General features: G+C 47.2%; 1 protein-coding gene across 2 annotated transcripts in view; it reads right to left on the bottom strand.

The window, feature by feature from the left end:
* ACVR1 (activin A receptor type 1) overlaps positions 1-11,491 on the bottom strand; it is a 65,505-nt gene extending 54,014 nt beyond the window's left edge. Inside the window, exon 1 of one of the 2 annotated variants that reach the window (XM_064514524.1) lies at positions 11,239-11,491. In XM_064514524.1, coding sequence (XP_064370594.1) covers positions 11,239-11,246 — 8 coding nt within the window. In that variant the 5' untranslated portion in view covers positions 11,247-11,491. Of the gene's footprint in view, positions 1-10,721; positions 10,742-11,238 lie in introns of those variants that run through there. The other variant, XM_026108771.2, reaches the window with a different exon arrangement.
* Positions 11,492-12,201: the final 710 nt, after the last annotated feature.

Genomic DNA, 12,201 nt, shown 5'->3' with positions numbered 1-12,201 from the left:
AGCTAAATGGACGTTTTTTTCTGGTTTGGGCTGGGGGGTGGGAGGAAAGGGGTTACAATTATTTCTTGAACTGAGGAGAAAGATCAGCATTTTAGAAAGAAATCTTTTCTAAGCGCACTTATCTGCCACTCATGCACTTTAGCAGATGCTTGCAGAGCCCTCCTCCTTCCTCCGAGGTACCTTAAAAGTCCACCAGCCCTCAGAGGGGTCCTGGTCCACATCGCCCACACAAGGGAGACCAGGAGGCCTCGAGCCGTCTCTCAGCTGGAGCGATTCTCCCGCACCTCCCCCTGACAAGCAGCTGTTAACCACAGTCCTCCCCACGGTAGCAATTGTTCAGGCGAGGCAATCCCGAATCCAAGGAGCAACCTACCACCAACACATCTGTTCTGTTTTGCCATCAAAAGCCATAACGCAGCACTGCATTACTCCGGCTTGCCAAGCGAGCATGCATCAACCAAAACATAGGAACTGCCGCACAAACGTGAAGTAGGACGCACCAGCCAAAACCTCCATGAGTTGCTCTCAGCTACTGTGCTCTACCCATAGGCACAAGAGACTAAGTGTACGCACAGGGTCCAGCACCACCAATTACCAGCTGATAAGCAGTGACTTACCTTGCTATGGATCCTCCGTCACAGGCCTGGCCTCCTGCCATTAACACCTCTCACAGCTACACAGGGAGGCCCAAGAAGCCAGCCTCAACCTTCCTCTCCCACCCTCACCAATTATATAAACCTGGTGAAAAAGGCCAGCCATTAACTCAAGTCCCCAACACTCTCATCTTCTAATGGTCTGAGAAAACAGGACCTTTACTACCAGCATACGAGCTCTTTTTTCTCTGTAAACCTTGCGGCCCCTGCGCTAGGGCTGCTTGGAGTTCCCAGGCTTTTGAATCCAAGCTGGAGCCCCTACGCAAAGCAGTGAGCATCGATTCTCCAAGGTCCAGGTTGCTTCCTGTCTCATTTCTCACACAGGCAATTACCTTCGCCCGGTTTTTGCATTTCTCTGCCAACTACTTTGTCAGATCTCCCACCAAGCCGGCTGACAGAGCCTCCTTGGCTCTCTCGGATTCTCCACAAAGCTGGGGTCTTTATTTCCCCCAAAATTGCAAAGCCCACAATCGAGTAATCCTACAGAGAATTCGATCCTATTATCGAGCTTTCAGAGCCAGAAGAGCATGGAAAAAACCCTTCAGTGAAACGACCACGTGCTACTCTCAGCTAGGCAGCATCAAGACAATTGGTGAACCTTCGCTGCTCACCCCAACCATGAAATCCCAGTACTCCCGCAAGGCAGCACTCAACTGTCACCAGGTAGATTCCTCCCCCCCCCCCCCCCCGAAAACATGTGGTTTTGGCTGATATGTTTTGCTTTCTGGCATCTTAAGGCACTTGCCCAAAGAAACACACTTGCTTCCCTCTTTCCCGTTTTTTCTATCACAGCCAGGAAAGGCTAAATCTGCCTCCTCCCTCTCTCCTTCTTCAAAGAGAAAATCTGTTGATTTCTTCGACCACGTCTCAAAAGAACCCATCAAGTATCATGAGACTCAGTAAAACAGCATGCACTGGAAACACCACGGTCGCTCAAAAGCTGCAAATTAGAGGCTTGTCTACACAAGAAAACAGCCTGGAACGGCTCTCGCTGTTCCTCGCGAGGGTAGTGCGAGCGCTCCCAGGAAGCGCATTTAAGCCGTAAAAGGGCTCACGCTGCGGAGTAGGAACGTCTACAAAAGGGCTCGGTGCAGAAGAACAGCAGCCTCTGAATTACATCTACTTCACCTCTCAATAGCCTCAAAATATAAACAAGCTCTCCAATCCTCCTTCTGCCCTCATCAGCCTTTGTGCTGATGTGCAGCGGCTCTATGAACCCAGCCTTGCACAACAACTTCAAGTTAATTCACCTCTTCCATTTGCTTTATTCCGCTCCCCAGAGCTCTATATCCAGCAGATATCCATTTCAAAGCCAAGCCAAAACCATTCAAATGCTAACGTTTCTGGGCCTTCAATACTCTTGTTTGCATGCAAGAGAGCCTTTTTCAGAATAAACAGCATCCACACTGGGAACTATACCAACATAATTATAACTGGTCTACACGTCAAAGTTTTACAAATTCCCAGATCAGGAATAAAGCAAGCTTTACTCCTAATGGACCCTTTGTTGAAGGAGGCAGAAAACTGCATTGCAGGCTCAAAAAACCCACTAATCTCTCACCAAAGATTCAAGCAACTGCACAAGAAGAAAACAGACAGCTTCTAAAAGCAAGTTTCATCTGTTGGCCCATAACTGCATATCATTTTGCCTTTCCTAATGGGAAAACAAGATAAAATTCTCTTAAAATCCTGGACACTGTCGTACTTAAGAGTCCAATAAAAGTTTTATTAGAATGTCTAAACAACATCCAGGACCAAATCCTAATTAAAAAGATGAAGCCAAAGACTTTTCTACTCACAAAAATGCCACTTTTGCACAAGGCATGGAAATACCATATTTCTTTCAGAGATATTTTAATACCGCTTGGGTCTTTATTTCTATAATTTAGTTACAATCATATTGATGTAATCATTCTTCAAAATACTGAGTCATAAAGAACTTGTACGGAGGGAAACGTCTAAATAGCTTCGGATTTCAGAACGGGTTTTGCAGAAAAATTATGCACAGCTTTGCTTCAGAGGTAAGGACATGAGTCTTACATGTGTGTATAAAGCTTACACAGAGGCAAAAAAATACCATATTGTTTAGGCAAGTCAGAACATGGTATTCATTTAGGTTATTCTCTGCTAAAGGCTGATGCAAACATTCAGGGCTGCAAACACACATAAAAGTATCTGCATCAAGTTTTGGCACATTTGTAAAGGCCTAATTGACGATCAGCTAATTTGAGGTTAAAAGAAATAGCAAAAACAAAGCCAAGCAGCTGTGGAAGAATTTTTAAAAGTACGTAGTCTTGACAACAAAATGCATGGAGGAGGAAACATGAGAACAGAAATGGAGAAAAGACCAAGTTATGACACATTGGGAAAATGGAAAGCCACTGGCCATACTCCAAGCTATGTCATTACCAATACTGTACACGTATGACGCAGGAATTTGCAGGGAGGGGTAACATATCTCAGGTTTCTTTGCAGTCTGGTAAGTGGAGCTATTTTATTCTTTCCCAGTGACTTGAAATAACTTGCATGCTTCTTTCTGGACAGAGAAGGGTCAAACCATGCAAAAGTGTTGGAGGACAGACAACATTCAAATGATTTAAACTGCACCATCGCTGCAATGTAAAACACGTACCTGAGCTCCTACACACACTTCTGCTTGGTTAGCTAGCCGGGACTGAAATGGCTTCTGAACTTCAGCAAAAGGATTCTGGCCATAAACAGAGGAAGAACATCAAGCTACGCTAGCTCCTCATTGAAGTCAGGTCCCCTCAATCAAGGGGAGCAGAGAGAAGCACAAGCAGAGGTGGTCTCCCACCACATTGATGCCTCTCACCCTCGAGAGGAAGGGCAGAGTGAAAATTGCTGTGTAAGCACCTTTTTAATCATCACAATTTCATCTGCAATCATTATGCATGCACGTTTTATGATCCAGTCCAAAAACAGAAGTCAAGTAATACCAAAATTACTGCTCAGATCAGTGCTCAGCACTGAAGAAGGAATGCCTGGAGAAGAATTTCAGCCCATGCTTCCATCTCTTTTACTGTATTTTTCTACTGTAATCACATTCATCAAAAGCACTTTTTTTTTTAACTAGATAATTTGCAAGAGTGTGTGTTTCATGAGCTACCAGTACGTCTAAATATTTTCACTACAATTTAAGTTGAGCCAGCATTTACAATCAAATTCCAAATTTTTAATACACAACTCAAATTCTACATGACTCTTAGGTTGATATGAATTAGCCAATTTAATACATGGACTAGTGCACTACATGTCATAAATCTTTTCATTCTGGCACAAGAAAATAAGGAGTCACACAAATATTACAATACTACAAGACTGACAGCCATCTAAAATGCACTGCCAAATCACCCTGCAGCCTGGGAGTTGTGCGGTACCTGCAGTCAAAGCCAGTCAGCGTTTTAGCAGGCTGCCACACACAACTGCAACTTTGACAGGCAACTACACTCAAGCAGCAGTGGAGACTAACTGCTTAATGGATAAAAAACATAGTAAGATATCAGGCCTAATGAAGTCTACAAGAGTTTCAACATACAACATGGCCAGGATGTTTATTACTGGTAAACAACCTGCAAGGTACCATCCATCTTTTCACTAATGTAACACATGAAACAATTTATTCTCTCAAACCAAACCATTATCTTTTCTTTTTTTTCCCTCTCTTTTATGATTCTGTCTTAAAATGACTTAATTGTTCCAGCCCACCCAAACACAAGAGACAACTTTATTGCAGTGGAGCACCCTAAATAGCAGTCTGTTTTAAACTAATACAAACATGTATTTTGTTTAATTTTACATTTGTTTCCTAGGGAGACTTAGATCTCATCTCTTCTGCCTCCAACTCCAATACTAACTGACATTGTGGGAAATTATCTAATGCTAAAGGGATGAGTAATGCAGGCGAGTCTGCCGTCATAACTCAAGTCTCACAGAGGATGGGCCGGCCACCATATTAATCACAGGTCTAACAAAAATGAAGGCAAGACAGGCTGTAGCGCAGTCACACCAGAGCTGTGGCGCACACAACTCTCAAATCCTGACAGGAGCTGCACGTTCAAGGAATGCATTCGTGCAACAACGAGGACCAAGCGACAGACAACAGCAACAAAGAAACCTACAGGAATTCTTCCACCAGACCACAATAGATCCACTCCGGCACCAACAGAAACTGAGCCAAAGAATTCTGAAAAATATCTTTGGTTACAGCCAGGAAAGTCAACACACCTACAACATACTCAACTAAGGCAATGCTCTTCACAAACGCATTAAGCCCTCTCTGCCTCCTCAACCGTTCACGCCCACAGAGATCCCTCCTCAGTGCCAGCGCAAAGAACTGAAGCAGGAGTTAATTCTGGTCAGAACTAATACAGTGAAGACAAACTTGGTTTTAACTGAGTTAGCGCCCTTACCCAGTTCACCACATAGCCACAGAGACACAAGAACACGGGCAAGGACAGTACATGGAAAGGGACAAGCAAGACTACCCTCCCGGCTTGCGTACCCAGCACACGGGTTTGTGGAACTACAGCACCAGCCGCAGAAAGGTGGTTACCCAGGAGCACCGGGCTATTCAAACACTAAGGTTTGGGGGGCCTGCTGCGACACACATCATAAAAGCAGCGATCAGCAGCTTGCAGGACTTCAAAGAAAGCCACTTCTAGCCTCCAAGCCATCTACCCAGCCAAAGGCAGCTGTCGAGAAGCTGCCAACCTGCCCTGACTTTTACAGGACACTTGTCAGACAGAGAGCAGGCCTGCCACCAGAAGTGGGGTGTGTGGGACTCTCTTCTGCAGTTTGCCTGTTAGCAGAGGAGCAAAGTGTGTAGTCAGAACAAGAAACATTCGGCCTCTGGTGAGCACAACTAACTGCAACTGCACTAGAAGACTAGGAAGAGGTCCTCCTCCCAGTTTCCATTCAACTGAGGTCTAGCTGCGTCTTCAGAGCGCTGAAGAGGAGGGTTCCAAGTATTCAGGACAGGAATTAGGAGCTGCAGCATTATCTCTTATTTCGTAGAAAAGTCTAGGCTTTGGCAGGTGCCCCCCATCACGTCTTTCCTCCATCTTCGCTTGTGTCAGACAACGCAAGCAAAGAACCAGAGTCTACCTCAGAAAATCACCAAACTAGATGTTTTCTGTTTCAATTAGCTTTTTATAACAAAGATAATACATGTCAGCTGCAGACGAGTTAGCTTACAGCCAGCTGGAGACACTTCCATAGGTGTCTTTTCAGAAGCGCTACAGGTAACAGAACACTAATGTGATCTGACAGCCAGGAGCAGTTCAAGAAGGGGACATGCTCATCCACAGAACTCCCTTTTAATCGGTGCTTTATCATTTAACTGCTTCTTGAGGTCAACTGGAAAAATAGAAAAATAATGAAATGTCCACCTAGCTCAGCAGTAACCTACCGACTCCAAAGGAGGATAGCAGCAGATGCTTAGAAAGATGCAAAAAGGACACTGCATGCAAAGGTCGTTCTTCCTCCCTTCCTCCCCACGCTTTCCACCAGTCGGAGAGAAATTCCCACGCCAGAAACGGCATCCAGACCAGTGTTTAATGGTCCACCCACAGACCTACGAATACATCCAACTCATTTCTGAAAAAAAATTCTCTTGAATGTCCCACAACAATCATTCCACAACTTAAATAGGCACCATAAAAGTACTGTCTTTTGTTTATTTTAAAACTGCTGACTACTGATTACATGCCATATTCCCTAGCTATAACATCATGAGAAATAATGTATAATCATGACTTCATTTATGCACATTGTATTCATGATTTAAGACCTCCATAACATTTCCTTTCACACATTTTTCTCCACAGTAGAAGAGTCATAGTTTACTTAGACACACTGCACCTATACCATCTCACAAAACTCAGTGGAACAAGACTGAATAGACACATTTAAAACTCAAATCTGTCCTGAACACAAAGAAACTGCCGATCTGAAGGACTAGAAGCTACCCTAATACTTAGAGACTTTTATTGCCTTTGTACTAAAACAGAATGGAGCATGCTCACTCGAGATGAGGGACAACAATCATCTTGGCAGCATTAGAGGGGCTGATTCTTAAGCATTTGTGGCAAACTACTTTGCAGGCATAAAGAATGCAAAACCTGTTTTAACCAGAACTAGGCAGGATCCCGGATCCACCAGGATCTAGGCTCCAATATACTGCTCAGCCCGCCAGGCATACCCACTGCACCACAGAGCAATATTAATGGACAGCAGACAAGGTGGAGCACTGACAGCCAGGACGAATTCAACACGAAATGAAAGGGCAGATCAAAAGAACCCTGTTTAAAGAAAGAACGTATAATAACTGGTTAAGACTGTGGTGCAGCACCTGATGCTGACATTTCACCAGCAGATGAATCACAAGGTCAATCCTGACTTTCTAGGGGAAAGTCAGCATCTAAACTACTAACAAAGAACATCACATTTCTAAAATATGCTACTACTTCTTTCACGTTACCAGTAATATTGACACACTCTTGATGTTCCTCCTGCAAGACAGCATCTCACCGAATGAAAGTAAAAGGCTAGACTCAGTGCTACTTTATAAACACAGTTCATTTGCTGTAGTTCTTGTTATGTGAGTAAAATTCCAAAAGCACATACCGACTGTCAGTAAGACTCAGAAGTGTAAGTCACTTTGAAAGAGAAACCGTGAACACTGGACCGTATATGCACAGTTACAAGAGGCCACGTTTTAAGGCTCACCCATGAGCTGAAACCGGGTCACATGCATGCGCACTGGCCAACACAACAAAGAAAACTATTTCATTAGAACCACCTAATCGTACTCACCTAGGTTTTTATGCTTTTTTAAAACACTACCCAAAACCCTTGTTTTGGCTGCAAACATAGCAAAGAAAAAGGCAAGAATTAAAATAATTTCTTGAAAGCATTTCCATGAAATTAAATATTTTGTTGTCAACAGCATTTTCTAAATCCATGATCTCAAAATACTTCAAACTTTTGTGAATTCAGCTTTCCAACACTGTTAAGGAATACTATCATTATTTTACACATATGTACAGGCATGTAAAAGATGTAAATGACAATTTCGGAGACTACACATTAAGGATTTGTCCATAACGGGATTTAAAAGGTCTGGTTTTAGATAATGCTGGAGAACAGTGCAACTCACATGCTCTTAAAGTGTGTCGATCTTGTCTAGTCTGAAGTTTTAAAGCAAGTAAGCTATTAAGACCAAGCTACAGTCCAGCCCAAAGAACCTCCAGGAACTTTCACACACAAAGATGGAAGAGTGTGATTATCACTCACAACTCTATTGCATTAAACACCACCCACCACTGCAGCTCTATGAAGCCAGAGAGACGAGTGGACTAAGTTTTTAATCCTTTTACACACAGTAGAAGAGAAAATACACAAGAGCAGACAAAGCTCCCCATTTGAGAGTTTCAAATACCTAAGAACAGGAATGAATTTAGACAGCATTTGGGGGAGAGGGGTGGGAAGACGTACACAGGGAAAAAAGCAGGTCTAACTATTCTACAATGGGTGTCCTTAGGTCCTACCTTAATGTCAGGCTCTCATTATATTTAAGCACCACTTCACAGGATCAGCTGGCAGAAAAAATCCACCTATCTCCTCTCCCTACCTTAACGAGCTTCTCCACTACTGATAAAGAGCCCACAGCTTTATCCTTTGCCATGAAGAACGTGGCTTCTCAAAGAGCAAGGCAAGGACAAGGCAGGAGACGAGAGAGGGTTGTTTTAAATTAGTTTTATCCCTCTCCCAGACTCATTTGCATCCCTCCCAAATGAGCTATTTGATGTCTCTGCCATTGCTGTCTTGCAGTTTTGGCAAGATGATGCAAGTCTCCATTCCTTTTTGGCTGGACACTGACTGAAAAATGGAAGAATGATGTCATGTCATGTCACGCTGCCACATGCCTTCCTGTCTCCACCAGTCCTGGGCACGTGTTCCTTTACTCTCCCTTACACCCGCACTCGGACTCACCTCATTGCACTTAGACCGCACACAACCATTGCGCATCTGTGAACAGCAAGACAGGCAAAGAAACTCTCTGCAGGCTTGAGAGGACATTAAAACTCATTGGGAGAGTTAGCCTTAAAAATAGATACATTTTGCAGGAAATAGTTATATCTAGCCCTCCCCTTTCACCTCAGCTCCTTAATGCATGTATTATCTTCTAGAAGAATCTTTCTAAACAGTTTTAAAGGTTAACTTCACATGGACCACCTCACCAGAAAGTGGAACCAACTTCATATATGTTAAGATAGAAGATAGTAAACAATCAAATTTCCAGCTACCAACGTGGACACAACCGCATACGCACGCACAAGCTCGTGTCTGAAAGCATGCTAAATAGCTAGCTCCAGGAAGGTACTGCAGCCACCAGCACCTTATGAGGGAAGTCCCTGCAGGGTGAAGCTAAACTTCGGCAGACACCACTAAAGTCTTCACAAATCCCTCTGTAAGTAATTAAGGCAACTATAGTATTCCCTATAGAGAGCATGAACATTAGGTAACAATTTCAACAGCTCCAGTTTCCTTACAATACATATAAAAATAAGTCATTAGAAAATGAGTTAATAACAATTACTGCATGTAAGTATTGAACTTATGAAGAGACTCTGTCAATGATGTCTCTAGAGACATCATCAATACCAGCTCAGCAGCAAGACTTCCCTCTCTAAACTTTTAACTTTGAAACATGTTATAAGCATTAAAACTAAAGCTAAAAATAAATAAAACAGTTCTCCTCCCTCAGGCTGTTTTGTTTAAAGAACAGCCTCACCTTCTATAGTTTTGGCTCAGCTACAGTTATTTATGTAAAAGCTGATGATGTATAAACTGAAGTAGTTGCAGAAATGATCTAAGTCTCAGCAACAGACATTAGTTTGCCCTGAAATGGAGACAGAAACAGACAAAAATGAAACACACCTGTCGCTGAAGAGTGAGAAGACAAATAAGCAGAGAAAAAACTTGCAATCAGTAACTTCCTAAGTTCTCTGCCAGCAGCCAAGGAGCAACGCTCTGGCCCCCGTCCCACCCCCCCAGCGAAGGGGAGGAATGCAATAGTGAAGGGCAGGAAAGCAAACAAAATACTGAGGTGGAAGTTAAACCACTCAAAACGCTGCACATTCTTAATGCTTCTGAGGGAGATCACGGTCCAAACGAGAACTTTTGTTCCCCTAAAACAGATCCATAACACCTCCACCAAAAAAAGTTAGGGCCATCGAAGGAATCAGCAATGACTGGAGAGATTTTCACATCCAGGATTTGGGCCTCCCCGCTGATTCTAACTTCAAGGCAACCCTGGAAAGAACAGCATTCTTCAGACAGCATCGGACAGAACTCGGAGGATATTTATAAAACGCTTGATGTATTCCAGGTCACTACAGTTTCTTCAGATACGAAGTACAAAGATCATTGTAAAGACTATTACAGGAAACTAAAGAAAACTGAAGATAAAGAAATAGGTCTGCCATTGCTCCCAGCAAAGTGCTCCAACCGCAGCAGGAGTTTTCTGAAGCCGAAGGCTGAGATCCCTGTCAGAAGCGCTTCAATGCATACCACAGAAACGCATGAGATTTAGAGATTTGAAAAAAGTGTTCTCTTCTAAAAGTTTAATACATCATTTTAGAAGAAAAGGTGTTGGCTTTTCTTTTCTTTTATTTTTTTTAAACATAAAAGCACCGGTTCTACAGCTCAGTCTAGAAGCTGAGCATTTCCACCTCATGCCGCCACCAGGTCAGCACCGCTGCTTGGCGAACTGTTACCTCCAGCGTACCTGCGCAAGCCCGTACTCTTTCGAAACTTACTGAAGCCTACGTCCCCCAAAACGGAGAGAAACTGAAGGGTTTTACTTCCAGTTTACTACAGGAGCACTGCTCAGAGCAAAGCGTTCTGACGCGTTCGTGTAAATCAACGCGGTTGGAGCCCGCCCAGGCAGCTCCCCTTGCACCCGCCCGGGCCCCCGCGGCTCCCCGAAGCTCGGGACCCCGCGGCGGTAAACAGGCAGCCCGAGTCAGGCCGCGACCGACTCACCGGGCGAGACGCCCCAGGCCGGGCAGCAGAAGCGCCTCCAACCGGGCCCGGCGCGCGGGGGCCCGGCCCGCAGCTCTCCTTCCCCCGCCGGCAGCGGCAGCGGCGGCCGGGTCCCACCGCGCAGACTTCACTGCGGAGCGCAGCGGGCGGCCCGGCCCCCGCACCCACCGCCCAGCGCAGCGGCGCCGCAGACCGCTACCGCCCCTCGGCACCGCCGGCGGCGGCCCGGCGCCCCAGCAACCCTGCCCTCCCGGCCCTGCGGCAGACAACCGGGGGCACCGCGCCCCACCGGGCCGGACCCCCCCGCGGGCGCCGGGCGCGGAACAGGGCGGCGGCGGCGCTCGCCCCGCGGGGGCCGGGCCGGGCCGCGCAGGCTGCACGGGCGGACGCCGAGCGCCGCCGGGCCGCGAGGCCGCCGCGCCCCCCCTCCCCTCACCCCCCCCCCGCGGCGCCCCAGGCCCGGCCCGCCCGGCGGCGCGCGAGGCCCTGCCCTGTCACGGAGCGGCGCCGCACTCACCTCCTCATGGCGGCGGCGGGGCGCTAGGGCCGCGGCGAGCTCCCCATGGGGCGGCGGCCGCCGCGCTCCCGGCACGGCACGGCACGGCACGGCGAGGCGAGGCTGCCCTCCCGCGCGCCCCGCGGCGGCGGCGGACGCTGACAAAGGGCCGCGGCGAGCGGCGGCGGCGGGAGGGAGGGAGCGAAGGCGGGAGGGGCCGGCCGCGGCTGCGCCCCGCCCCGTCTATGGCCGACGGTACCGCCCCTTCCGCCGCGTTGCGTCACTTCCGCCCGCCGTAACGCGGCGGGGGGCGGGGCGGGGCGGGGGGCGGGGCCGGAGGGGCGGGGCCGGGAGTGGAGTGGAGGGGCGGGGCCGGGGCGGGGCGGTTTGGCGTGCTGCGTAACGGCGAGCGGGGGGGGGGAGGGGGGAGGGGGAGGGGCGGCCGTTGCGCGGCGCTGTTTGAAAATCTTCCGTTGGTCTTAAATCATGTGCGAGCGTCGTGCTGGGGCGCCGTGGTGTCCCCCGGGGCGTGGGGAGTACAGAATAAGCCCCTCTAAACCGCCGAGCCTCGTGGCTGTCTGGCTGCGACGGTCAGAAGCAAGAAAATAGATTCTTTCACAGACGGTTTATTCTTCTAAATACGAGTTTAGTTTCCGTAATCCTGGGTTTTTTAGGCGTCCTTGTTAGTGCTCAGACGAACCCAGAAGGAGTCTGAATGTGGAAGTGGTGCTGCTCCTGCTGACACGGGCAGGTGCGTTGCTGGGCGAGCGCCTCGGCGAGCTACCCTTGTTTGAAATACCGGTTACCCGACCGGAGGATTAAGCTCGATTTAGGTGACCCGTTGTTCACCACAAATACCGAAGCCAAAGCAAGCATAATGCGAGTCCACGCTCAGCAATTCATTTAATCTTGTTCCATTAAATCAGTATTTTACTGTTTCATTGACCCAAGAAGAGTCTTAGCAGCATATAAGTACAAGTCACG

This window comes from Dromaius novaehollandiae, chromosome 7 (genome assembly GCF_036370855.1).
Source record: "Dromaius novaehollandiae isolate bDroNov1 chromosome 7, bDroNov1.hap1, whole genome shotgun sequence".
In the NCBI taxonomy this organism is placed as follows: domain Eukaryota; kingdom Metazoa; phylum Chordata; class Aves; order Casuariiformes; family Dromaiidae; genus Dromaius; species Dromaius novaehollandiae.
This window is presented reverse-complemented; position numbering and strand designations above follow the sequence as displayed.